Source organism: Triturus cristatus, chromosome 12 (assembly GCF_964204655.1).
Source record: "Triturus cristatus chromosome 12, aTriCri1.1, whole genome shotgun sequence".
Taxonomy (NCBI): domain Eukaryota; kingdom Metazoa; phylum Chordata; class Amphibia; order Caudata; family Salamandridae; genus Triturus; species Triturus cristatus.
Window position 1 is genome coordinate 198,566,756 of NC_140595.1, and position 14,630 is coordinate 198,581,385.

The window sequence follows — 14,630 nt, forward strand, 5'->3', positions numbered from 1 at the left end:
AAACCCGGTCTTCAAAGTCTGGGGCCCACTGAATGCCCTTTATCGACGGTTCCCATCGGAGCCAGGCTGCAAGCGGTTCTAGAGCAAGAGCAAAGAGCAGGGGGGACAACGGACACCCCTGCCTAGTACCCCTCCCGAGAGCGAAGGGCTGGGACACCCTACCATTGACAACAACCTGAGCTAGCGGATCCGTATATAAAAGTCTCACCCAACTAATAAATCCCGCACCGAAACCGAACTTCGCCAGAGTGGCCCAAAGATATGGCCATTCTATCGTATCAAAGGCCATCATGGCGTCCAAGGAAGCCAAGATGGCCGGCTCGGAAAGAAACTCCGCCCTGGCGAGAACGCCATGTAAGCGCCACAAGTTGAGAATAGTGTTCCGGTGCGGAATGAAACCAGATTGATCCGGATGAATCAGGTCACAGATAACAGCGAGTAAGCAATTAGCAAGGACCTTGGCGAGAATCTTCGGTTCAGCATTCAATAGGGAAATAGGCCTGTATGAGGCACAACGATCACGAGGCTTGCCCTCCTTAGGAATCACAACTATAGTGGCCAGACGCTGGTCACAAGGGAGGGAACCAAGCTCACGCAACTCCAGAAACATATCACGGAGAAACGGTGCGACTTTATCCGGGCGCAATTTGTACAATTCAATAGGCAATCCATTGGGGCCCATAGCTTTGCCAGAACGAAGGGAACGAATCGCGGTAGCAATCTTGTCGGCCGACAACGATGCCTCCATGCACTCTCGATCCTCTTCAGACAGGCAGGGCAGCGCAATGTCCCTCAACAAGAAACGAGAGTCATCCTCATCTCTATCGGACACCGGGGAGTAGACCACACGAAAATAGTCAGCAAAACACTCCACATTCTCGCCAGGGTCAGTCACATGCACACCGTCAGAATTCTGAAGCACAGGGACCACACGGTTCGCTCTCTCCTTCTTATCAAGCCATGCAATCAATTTACCCGCCTTATCCCCGACATCATACAGTCTACCTTGCTGTTCCCTGTACATTGTCTTGGCAGCATCCGTAACAAGGGATTTATATTCAAACTGTTTCAAGCTAAGGGCGTGAAGCCTATCCTGGGTGACACCTAAGTCTAGATCAGCCTCCAACTCCAGTATTTCGGCCTCCAGCCTCACGACCTCCCCATTCCTAGCTTTCTTGGTCTCGACTATTAAAGATAGGGCCTGTCCATGAATAACAGTTTTGAAGGCTTCCCACAGGGACACTGAGGACAAAACAGACCCCTCGTTCTCCAGGAAGTAGTGGTCGAGCGACTTAATGAGGCTGTTGCGAGTCTTGGGGTTGCGCAGATGCCAAGGGTTAATAGGGGCGTTCCGCCCCGCGGCTTGCGTCCCCGTGTCGAAAAGAAGCCACACAGGGGAGTGATCTGAAATGCCCCGGGCCAAGTGTCTAACCTCCCCAACGTGGGGGGACTGTGCCGTGGGCATGAGGAAGTAATCAAGCCTGGAGAGACTCCCATGAGCCCCGGAGTGGAAGGTGTATTGACATTGCGTCGGATGCATTAACCTCCAGCAATCCACCAGACCAAAGGTGTCCAAAAACCCACCAAGCCATGATTGGGAAACGGGAAGGGCCCTGGGGGGGTGGCGATCCAGATCGCCGGATAGCACGTAATTGAAGTCCCCACCCATAAGGAGAAGACTATTGGGGAGTTCCAGCAACATCCGACCAACATCAGAGAAAGTGGAGGTCTGGAGGCCTGGGGGAACATATATCGTGACTAAAGAAAGAGTCTTACCCTCCCACCTACCGGTTAGGGCGGCATAACGCCCTCTGTCGTCAAGGATGACATTATCAATCTCTAGTGGGAGGGAAGACAGGACCAGAATACCAACCCCTCTGGAACCAGTGGTGAACCCGGAGTGTGCAACCAATCGGTATCCCCACCTATTCATAGCATGACACACATTGCCGACCAAATGCGTCTCCTGCAGGAGTACCACATCAGGAGTCAAACGACGCAAATATTGCAGTACAACACCCCGTTTAATACGATCCCCCAATCCATTGACGTTCCAAGATATCAACCTCAACCCACTACCCCCCATCCCCACAAGAGTTGCATGAGTCTCCCCACAGAGAGCAGGACACCTGAAGCAGAGAAAGAACCAATATGCCGCCTTGAGAAAAGAAAACACGAACACAAACACCCCCTCCCACCCCCCAACCGAAACCCATTACAACTCCCCCCTCCCTGCACCCCTGCAGACTAAAAAGCCACCCCAAAATGCAGTGTGCCTGTCACCCTAACAATCCCATTCTACAAAAAGACCCCGGAGGAGGAGAGAGGCCCGTCTCCACCCGCCACCCGGACGCGAACTACTATAAGGCAAAATATACAAAAGAAGTAAAACCCAACTGAGCAATGTCCGATTGTCAAGGTTAGGGACCGAAAGGTCACTTCTGTGTAGGCTCACCACCCTCGGCACCGCCAGGGTGCCCCGTTTGATCGCCCCGACCAGGCAGGGAATCCAACCAGTCACTCACATTGTCCGGTCGCTCGAAAAAGAAGGTCCGTTCTTCGTATTCCACTCGAAGCCTGGTAGGGAAAAGCATAGCATACTTCAATCCCAGGTCCCGGAGACGTCTCTTAACCCCCTGAAAGCCCATCCTCTGTCTCTGGACAAGTTGAGTGAAGTCCGGGAAAAAATTGACAGAGGAGTTTTCAAATTTCACCGGGCCGTGCACTCTCGAAGCCTGCAAAATCGCATCACGGTCTCTGAAATGAAAAAGTTTTGCGATGATAGGCCTCGGAGGAGCGCCAGGCTTGGGCTTACCGCCCGGGACACGATGTGCACGCTCCACAGCGAAAAACTTGCTCAGTCCAGAAGGGGCAAGATGGGTGAGGATTAGATCTTCGACCAGGAGGTCAACCGAACGAGTCTCGGGATTCTCTGGAACACCTATGACGCGAATGTTGTTGCGTCTTGCCCTGTTCTCAAAATCCTCCAGCCGATGGGACATCAGGTCGTTGGCCGATTTCAGAGTGCCAAGGTCTGTGTGAAGTTCCGACACATCGGCCGTGAGGCTGGAAGTCTTCAAATCCAATGACTTCACCTTCTCGTTAGTCTTAGACAGGTCGGCCCTGATTAGAGTGACATCAATGGCGACCGTGTCAATTTTACGAGCCAGAGCCTCATACTGCTGGCCGATGGTCTCCTTCATGCCGGTGATGGCGCCCATAATGTCCTGCAGGGACAAGTCAACAGGGGCAGAAGGGTCGTCTCTGGCGTCCTCCGGGGTACTGCTGGAGAGCCCGGGGGATCCTTTGGCTTGAGTGTAACGGTCCATAACATTTGTCTGGAACGGTCCCCCACGAAGAGACGTCTTGGTCTTCCGCCTCTCGGGTTCATCCCTGCCCGTCATGTTGGAAGATGCACCCCGGAGGGGCCCGCAAGACCAGGTGAAAATGGCCGCCGGCAGGTCGGGCACCAACAGGCCAAGAAGCTGGCTCGTACGGTCCGGAGAAAGTCATGACTTGACCCAAGAGGCTATAATGAGGAGGCAGCGATGACACTAAATGGAGGCTGGATTGGTCCCCGGCCGAGCGAAACGGTCTCTCAATCAGACCATGTCAGGATCCGGAAACGAAACCGAAAGTGGGGGTACGGCCACCGATGAGGTCCCACTGCCGTTGTTGTTCAACTACGTCCCGGCTCCACAAATCACCAAGTCCCCGGCACGGCCTCCAGGTGGGCCTCAAAAGTTCAAAGTGCTGTAATTCTGGTCGCCCAAGTCCGATTTAAATTCTGGAAAGAGTTATGGACTCAGTCGAGGTTCACCTTCGAGAGTCCGTCCGAGAAATCAGGATAAATTGCGAGGAGTGGCGAGGGTCCGGGGAGCCCTGTGCTCACGCGACCATCTTGGATGCGCGCTAAGCTCCTCCCCGGAATCAGTCTTGACACCAAGTCCTTAGTTTACGTTGTACAAACAATGCGCAGATCCTACGGATTAGTAGGAAATACATGACACCATCCCAGGACTTTAGATTATGTTGAGTGTGATAACCACCTACAACATAACAACAAGTGCATGTGCATTTACACGAACAAGCAATTTATACAAAGAAGCACATTAATCTTAACACTGCAGCCCAAGACACACATCAGCACAAATACCGCAAAACTTGACAGCACACAATTAGTGACACATAACCCTGCTTATACTCACTCCTAGAACACAGCAACCACTCTCAGAAATACCGGAACACCACTGATACTCTAAATAGGACCATGGGCTTCAGGGACATGTGCAAGGCTTTGGCAGATTTTTTTATTGTTACTGGGGTATTTTGCAGCTCCCTACACTTCAGTAATAAAACATCCTCATTCACTACCAATTGATGCAGCACATTTTTCTATATCTTCTGGCTCTGGTGTAGTCATCAAACAGATTGCGCTACTGATCGTATGGACCGTTCAGCCATGGCTCGTGCAGGTAAGAGCAGTGGGGACGGGTGGGGATGGATTTCGACAGATGACGAGGGAAAATTAAATAAATAATGAATGCTCTCTTGTCATCGTCTGTCGAAATCCTTCCCCACCCAGCCCCACCGCTCTTATCTGCATGGGCCACGGCTGGGACCTGTGGTTGTTAGCTGAAAGTGTATTCTGCGAGCTAACATCACAACCTCATTTTAATTTTACAGTGCAACCAATTTGGCTCTAAAAGAATGAAAGAGAGGATGGTTTCCAAACATAAAGGTTTATTAGCAAATTAATCAAAGTTGCACATTTTATTCATTTAGTGAATCAATCAATAAATCAATCAATCATGTAAGCATTAATTTCAGTATTGTTAATCAGTCCCCCTAGATATGTCAGGTAAAGAACAATGCAAATAGTAATACAGGACAAAAATGCAAAATAGAATCTATATCAGTTCCATAAAGAAACTTCCCTAGTCTAAATAAAACACCTGAAAGTAGCAAAGGGGAAATCCCAAGCAGAAAATGTCAACCTGAGATGAACCAAGTTAACGCTCAAAGTAAAGGGCATAAATATTCAAGAGTCTTACTTGAGAACTTAAGAATATAGGGTCTCAAGTTGAAGAGTTATGGAAAGGTCTTCCCTTAGCAAAGTCAGGATAGGATCCGCTCTAACTAAATTAAGAAACAGTTAAAATAATAAAGTTCCTTCAGAGTTCTTTCCCACATATTCCCAAAGATGGGTCCAATCAGGTTACACCATCTTCTGTGCCAGGTAAACGCCCCTCTTTCCCATCATAGAACAAAGGAGCACAGAGCTGCACTGCATTGGAGAGAGCAACAGTCCGGTCTGCCTGCTACAGAAGGATCTTCTCATTCCCTACACATGATGTAAAGCACACTAGACTATTGAGTAAAACTAACTTTTCTACAAACAAAACAATGAGCTACTCTTATTAGCTATTCAAGATTATCACATTGCTGCAAGGAAAAGAAAAACGTGAAAGCACATTTTCAACAACTTTAAATCAGCAATGAAAGCTTCAGGCCTCAGAGGTGTTGTTACAGTTAGAACAACTTTGAATAGTTAGCGTGTGCATACAACAAGCTAATGATTCATATAAATTGTGGCCCATTATATATATATAACTAGAAACCAGATATATCCTAAATCTGGATACTAAGCACCCCAATGGCCTCAACCAAACCGAAGACCTATACACGTGTTTGTGAATCTCTGCCACTAACATCTTTCGTCATAGTTAAATCGGGGTAAAATCTGAACAAGTAGCTCTACTGTCCAATAATTGAACTTCTTGGGAAAAACTAGATTAATTTAAGGAAAACTGAGATCTACAAGAAAACTAATAGGATGGAACATTATGTCCATATTCTATATTTCCTTATGCCGTTTTTGCACATTTGCACTTCTCAAATAACCACACTTACACATCGGGTTCTTCTTTTTTAAACAAAGTAAAAAATCATTTTTGGAATTTGGGTAAAATGTACACACAGCACTAAGCACTTTAGGTAAGAAAAGGATTTTCGTTTGTTTTTCTTCTCCCCACATACACTTACCCCACATGCAAACAAGAAAATATGAGGTTGTTAAAATATTGATCAGGACCCTTTTTTTGATTTCACCATAGTGTCCAAAACATAACCAGTCTACTTAGACACTTTGCTACCTGGTATTTATACCTGGAGGGTCTTGGTGGCACCCATATATATACATATGTACATGTACACGCAAATAAGTATGGCCATATAGAAGGAAAGGTTTTTTCTTGACATAGCAGCAATATTTATGCTTTTAGCTTATTTATTTATTTAAATGAGATTGATTTTTTTAAATTTGACTGACTGTGTCTAATTAAAATATAAAAACTGGCCACATAAATATGTACATCAAATTGACAAGGTCGATTATTGTAGATATTTTAGCAATTTTGTAATAATTTTAACAATTTGCTATTTTGCACACTAAATGTGATAATTTGACAATGTACAAACTCACATGTGAAATTTCCTCTATGTCTATGATCGAACCGAACCTCACTAGCATGTCCCCTTTAAATGAATTATAAAAAAATGTAAAAAAACGCAATTTAGGACACCGCGAGATGTGTAGCGCGTCATGTGATCAAGGTCTTTCCGGGACCGAAACGCGTCATGTCGATCGTGTGAGCTGAGGCTGAATAAAAACTTTTAATGGCGTAATGGATTTTGTGGTCCGCACTCTGATTTGAGGCAGTGAATATCACGGCTGCTTTTGGAGACTAAGCGCGATATATATATATATATATATATATATATATATATATATATATATAATGGGCCATGTGATCAAGGCTCTACGGAGTTGAAACGCGTTATGGCTGGCATACCTTAAGAAAATAAACTAATTGTATGCACTGAGATGTGGTCCATGCTCCTTTCTTCAGCACAGTGAAGCGCTAAACGGCGGAGGAGTGTTTTGTATATATGTATATATATATATTACCTACTGGTGGTCGCCAGTAGGTAGTTATAGTTAGGACCTATTTTCCATAGGAAATCCGCAACATTCTATTCCCAATAAGTCTGGCGCTGGTTGATGAATCCTCGCGAAATTTTCCAAACTTTTGGCCAGCTCCGCTCTGCTCCTACCTGAAAATTTTGTGGTGATTCGTCAAGCGGGGGCCGAGAAAAAAGGGGGATCCCAAAATGCGTTTTCCCCATGCAATTTCCCATAGGACCTGTTGTCGCAGCTACAGCCCGAACCGCTGAACGGAATGACAACAAATTTGGCAAAGAGGTAGTCCTCAGTTCAGACTCGTGCCTTTTGCATAAATGGTGTGAATCCGTTCAGTAGCTCCTGAGAAAATAATAGTTAAAAGTACATAAATATCTATGGCAGCGGAGGATCCGCGGACCCTACCCACACCGTGAGCGCACCCTCCCCGAACCGAGCGCGCACCCTCCCGATCGCACGCTGAATGCTGATTGGCTGTCGAGTGTCTCTCTACATTCGAAACCAGGAACTGTTGGCAGCCATTTTCTGCCTCGGTAGAAGCGAGGCTGAAGATGCAAGGGGAATAAGTGTGTAAAACATATAAAGGGGGCAGAGTGGAAATACTCTGACCCTCAAGAAGTGCTCAGGGGGTCCCAGAAGGACCCCCTGGGGCCCCCTTTTTTGTTTGTTTTTTAAACGGCGAAATTCGCGCATCCTATCGCGTTGGGTGCGCGGATCCACGGATTGTTTTTTTAAAAAGACAAGAAATCATTGGTTGTATGACTACTTTGTACACTGAAAGGTAGGGTGTATATTTCTGTTTTTTAAAGGTATGATTCTTATTGGTTAACAAAAACAGATTGTAAGGAACATTATATATGATTAGCTGATATGTTGAAAAGTGAAGCACACTTCCTCTCTTGTGTAGGAACATTGTGTGCTGAACTTCTGACCTGTGTGCTCAGTGCAGTGTTCCATGACCTGTTTCTAGGGGTAACAGGCAGAAGGCAGATTGGGGGAAGGATTGAAATGTATTTCAGTTGGAAAGGGTTGAAATGTTTAACCAATAGAAATGTGTGTTTGCTTTTGAGTTTATGTGTGAAGGATTGTGATTTGATGTTTACATGTATATGTGTGGAAAATGAAAGGGAAACTTTTCCATTCTTTGTTTTTGTTGAGAGGTGCACAGTGCAGAGATTCTGTAGAAAATATGGTGAGTGACTGATATACTTCTTAATCTACAAAAGAACTTGAAAGATGAGCTATTTAATTGTGAGGGGATGTATGTAGACTATTTTGATTTTAATCAGACTAATGTATTTCTCCTGCTAAAGTGTAGGGAGTACTTTTTTTCTCTACAATCTTATTGACAGTGTGTGTGCATGTAGAAACCATTCTGTGATAAGCATTTGTGTTTTTGATGTGTTTGCAGACAGATAACTGTGCTGTTTTTATATTTTGGTAGAATTAGAAACCAGTCATTGTTTATGAATTTGTGAAATGAGTTATGTTATGTTTCTATACTAAAATGTAGTACTACTTCTAGATGAAGAAATGTGTTTTGGCATAGTGCAAGGGATAGTGCTGTTTGTCTAGAATCACACAGTGAGTATGTGTGCATTTGGGAACCACTGTGAGAGAAACATTTGGTAACATTGTGTATTTGCTGACAGATAACTGTTTTAACCTGTCATGTTGTGAAGTTTTAGTAGCATTAGAAGACAGTTATGGCTTATGCTTTGATTAAATGAGTCAGGCTTTGACAGAAAAGTGCAGTTCTAAAATATGTAGATTGTGTGCAGTTCCCTTACCACTTGCACTGTAGTGAATGAGTTTTGGTAAACACCTAGGGATAGTGGTGCTTGTCTAGAATCACACTGTGAGTTAGTGTGTATTTGGGATCACTGTGAGAGAAGCATTTGGTGACATCATGTATTTGCTGACAGATAACTTTTTTAAAACCTGTCATGTTGTGAAGTTTTAGTATCATTAGAATCCAGTCTTTGCTTATGCGTTGATTAAATGAGTCATGCTTTGACACTGATGTGCTGTACTTAAATATGTAGATTGTGTGCAGTACCATTAACTCTTCTAGACTAGTGAATGAGTTTTGGTAAACTCCTAGGATAGTGCTGCTTGTCTAAAATCACACTGTGAGTCTGTGTGCATTTGGGTAAGGATTGTGAGAGAAGCATTTGGTAACATTGTGTATTTGCTGACAGATAACTGTTTTAACCTGTCATGTTGTGAAGTTTTAGTATCATTAGAAGACAGTTATGGCTTATGCTTCGATAAAATGAGTCAGGGTTTGACACTAAGGTGCAGTACCATGTACTATTCTCTTCACTGTGGCAGAACTGAAAATGTAAACGTTTTACCTAAGCACTGTCCTAGAAGTAGTCTGATTATTTAGTCAGTTTCTAAGTACCAAATAAACTGCTTCAACTGTCTATGCGTTATGCATGTAGTGTTCTAACATACTATACACTTGTCTTTTACACCTTCAATTCCCTAGTCAGTATCCAAACACTACCAGGAAACACCCTGTCACTCCCTTTGCAGTCCTCTAGTGACCTATTCAACACCATGTACTAATCCATTCACTGTGCCAAAACCCAAACACTTATAAATTCACCAAGACACTCTCTTTCCAGTACTCCAATGATTCAGTCACTGCCTAAGTATTCATGCACTGAGCCAGGCCTTAGCACATGGACTTCTTCAAACCCCTATCCACTATGCATGCAGTCCTCTAACCACCTACACACTTGTCTTTCACACCTTCAATTACCCAGTCAGTATCCATACACTTCCAGCAAACACCCTGTCACTCCCCTTGCACTCCTCTAGTTACCTTATTAAGCATCATGTACTAATCCATTCACTGCGCCAAACCCTAATAAATTCACCCATGGCACTCTCCTTGCAGTACTCTAATCATTCAGTCAGTACCCAAGTACTCATCCAGTGACCCAGGCCTTACTATATGGACTGCTTCAAACCCCTATCCACTATGCATGCAGTCCTCTAACCACCTACACAATTGTCTTTCACACCTTCAATTCCCTAGTCAGTATCCATACACTTCCAGGAAACACCCTGTCACTCCCTTTGCAGTCCTCTAGTGACCTATTCAACACCATGTACTAATCCATTCACTGTGCCAAAACCCAAACACTTATAAATTCACCAAGGCACTCTCTTTCCAGTACTCTAATGATTCAGTCACTGCCTAAGTATTCATGTACTGAGCCAGGCCTTAGCACATGGACTGCTTCAAACCCCTATCCACTATGCATGCAGTCTTCTAACCACCTAGACACTTGTCTTTCACACTTTCAATTTCCTAGTCAGTATCCATACAGTCCAGCAAACATCTTGTCACTGCCTTTGCACTCCTCTAGTGACCCATTCAGTACCAAGTACTAATCCATTCCCTGTGCGAAAAGCCTAGCACTTATAAATTCACCTAGGCACTCTCCTTACTGTACTCTAATCATTCAGTCAGTACCCAAGTAGTCATGCAGTGAGCCAGGCCTTAGCACATGGACTGCTTTAAATGCCTATGCAGTATGGATGCAGTCCTCTAATCACCTACACAGTTGTGTTTCACACCTTCAATTCCCGAGTTAGTATTCATACTCTTCTAGCAAACACCCTGTCACTCACCCAGTATGTCTCCTTATAGTACTGTAATCATTTAGTCAGTTAGCAAGTAGAGTTTTAGTGAGGTAGGCTTTAGGGCATGAACTGCTTCAAAGTAGTATGCCCTATGCATGTAGTGTTTTAACCATCGTCACACTTGTGGTTCAGGGCCATAGTTTCTTAGTCAGTATTTATATAAAATGTGTTTGTACAGTAATGGAATAGTATAATTTTTAAAGTTATTAATATACATTTGTGATTCTTTTTTACAGATACAGAACAGGAGTGTTTCTCATCTGTTTGCACTCTTCTCGTGCAAGATTGTTTGGATGAAGGATCCTTAGGTGTTTCATCATACTTGCTGTGCCGCATGAGTATTTTTTGTTAGGATCCTCTTGTAACAGAACTCTTTTGAAAATCTTTTTGTAACATAGTTATTGTGCAAGTTACTCTTTCATATTTACAAAGAGAGGAAAAGGCACTCTGTGCACTTTTTATACTCCATGTAAATATAACCTCCTCATGCACACCACTTTGTGTTGAAAGGATGTTCTATAAGTGTGGTTGTGCATGATTGCATTTAATACTCATAGAACAAGACACATGTCTAGATTTATCAGAAATCATAAATCTCGATATGTGTGTGAATGCTGCACCATTCTAAAATTGGTGTAGGAAAGCACAACAAGGAGAATTGTTTTAATTTCTCCACATTTTTATATCTTCAATGCATGCTGAAATGTTCAGCATACATTGAAGAAGAAAAATGCATTTTCTCATTGTTTTTGTGCAGGAAGGTGTGTCTTCCTGCAGAAAAACAAACAGCACATGACACAGATATCCTTGCACTATGGTGCAAGGGTGCCTGTGTCACCACATGGCTGCAGTTTAAGCAGCCGTGCAGAGAGAAGCATAGATTTACAACATATTTATGTACATATGTTGCATCCCTGTGCTTCGGAAGTACTACAGCACACTGCAGTTAAAGAGGTTACTGTGTGATGCTTCAGCACTTCTTCATAGTTCTGCACTTATACATTCACCATACGCTACTAATGCATTCATTCAGTCAATTACATACTACACATACATTCATCTAAACTAACACTAACAAAGACATTTAGCTCTTTTTTTAAACCAGGAAAGTTAGTTCTTACAAGAACTTTTTTTTTTCTTCTATCTTCTTTTATCATTTTTTGGGGGTTTTCCGAACAATTTTTAATTTTTTTTGGCTTTTCTGCAAAAAAAAAAACCAAAAAACAAAACAGGAGACACCAAACAATGAACTTCAGGGAACAATAATAAGAACTAAAAAAACTAGCAAATGTGACTTTCTTGCCAGCGGCAGATCAGATCGATCGACTGCTCACCATAGCACAAAGTCTTATTGCACTTAGTGCAGAGCACTTTTAAAAATTGAAATTGAGGACAGATGTCCAAGGTTTGGGCTGATGGATGCACTCTTGGTGTGCTCGGCTGCGATGAGGTGGATGGCGCAGGAGCAGGAGTGTTTCTCATCCGTCGGCACTCTAGTTGTGCAAGATTGTTCGGATGAAGGGTCCTCATGTGCTTCATCATACTTGCCGTGCCGCAATAGTATTTCTTGTTAGCATCCCCTCTCGATAGGACTCTTTTGCAAATCTTGCAATGCTGATGACGTCACATATTACATCACTCATGACATGGTCAGTGACATCACTGATGACATCTCAAATGACATCACTGATGACGTCATCCATGTGATAAATTAGTGCATCTTCTCACACCCTAATATAACCTTTGATACACCGACTCAAAATTTCAGACGGCCATTTTGAAAACCATAGATACTCCAATACCAATAACTACATACCCACTCATTGACTCTTAGGTCTACATACCTCTCCACTCACTCACCTGTGCAGTCACTCATACTTACAGTCACTCCATACAGGACTATCATATGCATTTATACACCTATATAGACACTCACACACCGCCAATTATCCATTGAGGTACTGACACACCTAGTCAGTCATGCAAATAATTAATCAAAGTCCAATTTACTCACCTATACAGTTAAACACACTCAAGTTCACTTACTCATAAAAATACTAACAAATTCTGACACTCTTATACAATTACTAATACAAGCACACACCCATCCATACAGGCACTCCCTCAATCACACACTCTCACATATAGATAGTTATATACTCTTACACACATATACACTGCATAAGGTAAGTTCTTATCGGTTTATTGGGAGAGCTGCAGCCGCAAAGTGCAAACAAACATTCAAATTAATTGTCAATTCGTCGACGCGTTTCGTGCGCTGCGCGCACTTCTTCATGGGCTGACAAAGTGAAAACCGCAAGCAAGCAGGTCACCTGTATTTCTTTACGATACTTGCCCATGTGGGCGGAGACAGTCCAACTGCCTGCTGGTTGCTTTTTTTTATTTTTATTTTTATTTTTTTTATTTTTATTTAAGCTCGTGATTACAACAAAGAAGAAAAAGACAAGGAAGAACCAGACTTTAGTTCAAGACAAAAAAAAACGAAGAGAAAGAAAAAGAAAAAATACAGGTTAATTATAGACATATGCATTCCTATCACAAAACTTGCTAGATAATCCTCAACACAATATGCATTGACAAAAACAAATATACAAGGATGCTACCTTCATCAATAATTACAGTACAATCTATCGATAGGAGACATTATATATCATTTTGCAGTAATAGTAAGAGCCCAACTGCTTTAAACTAAATAGGACATCAGCTACTGGCCTATCCAAACTTCAAGCGGAGCCCAGATCTTTTTACCAAAGTCACACCTAACTCTACCCCACCTAGCCCAGACTGCAGACTCCAAGTTATGTAATGCTAGAATCCTCCCTCTCCAGTCAAAAAAGGTAGGTGGCACCGGACTTATCCACTCCGAGGTGATACAAAGGCGAACCATGGCCATAGCAATTAACAAAAAAGCTGAGGAATAACGAGGCCGAATATGTTCACTATTGCTTTGATACCCACAGATAACTAACTCGGAGGAGAGAACAGCAGAAATCCCAAGATTGACATTGAGGAACTGCTCTACTTCCTTCAAAAAAGGCTTCAGCTTCTGACATCCGAAAAACATGTGGACATCATCAGCCGCCATTGACCCACACCTTGGGCAGCTATGCCCCCCACAACCCGCCCACTTAGATATCTTGGCTGGGGTATAATATAGGTCAAATAGAGCCATGTAGGACTGGGATCGTAGACTACCTGAAATGAGGACCCTACATGCTAGTTCCAGGATAGTAACTATATCTATTCCTGTTACACCGAATTTGGCTTCTAGTTTTATCGTAGAGTTAGTAATATCATCAGGAAGCCTTGTAAGTAAATGGCGATAGATTACCCCAATTTTAGAGTGCTTAGCAATAAGCTCAAACAAAATTATCCTCCCAAATAGTGCTTTGGACTTGAGTTTACTTCTCTCTATAAAACTGCGTAACTGTAAATATTTAAAGAAATCAAATGTATTAAGCAGATGCTTCTCCTTAAGGCATGCAAAAGAAGCGAGCCTCCCTTCATGTCCTAGGTTGCCAAGTACATTTATTCCTAGAGCTGACCAGTTAAAGGTAACTTGATCCTGGAAGACTGCTGGCAAAAGCCGAGCTGCAGAAAAGGGTGTATAGAAGTTAATGTTGGAAACTGAAAATTTGCGGCAGACCTTACGCCATACCGAAAACATGAACCAGATGACCTTGAACCTAGTTCTTTTATAATAACTAGGTTCTAGAACCCGAACTAAAACTCGTTTGACATCTTCCCCCAGCCCAATTTCAAAGATTGAGGGGCTGCAGGCCAAGGAGGGGGCGGCAGCATCTCCCAACAATGGTAAGCCAAAATATTGAATCATTGAAGACCAAAAATAGAATAATAAGCTGGGGACCCCCCAGCCACCACGTGAGCGAGGCTGGAGCATCCATTTAGCCGCCCTTCTGGGTTGTCTATAACCCCAAAGAAACCTGCTGCAAATTCTATCTGCCAA

The 14,630-nt window shown here is 43.3% G+C and overlaps 1 protein-coding gene across 5 annotated transcripts in view; it reads right to left on the reverse strand.

Annotated features, from left to right (window-relative positions):
- IL34 (interleukin 34) overlaps nucleotides 1-14,630 on the reverse strand; it is an 851,078-nt gene that overhangs the window by 323,591 nt on the left and 512,857 nt on the right. The window contains exon 6 of one of the 5 annotated variants that reach the window (XM_085639836.1): nucleotides 11,805-13,121. The exons of 3 other annotated variants lie outside the window; for them this stretch is intronic. In XM_085639836.1, the coding sequence (XP_085495962.1) occupies nucleotides 12,889-13,121 (233 nt within the window). In that variant the 3' untranslated portion in view covers nucleotides 11,805-12,888. Of the gene's footprint in view, nucleotides 1-11,804; nucleotides 13,122-14,630 lie in introns of those variants that run through there. One more of the 5 variants, XM_085639837.1, reaches the window with a different exon arrangement.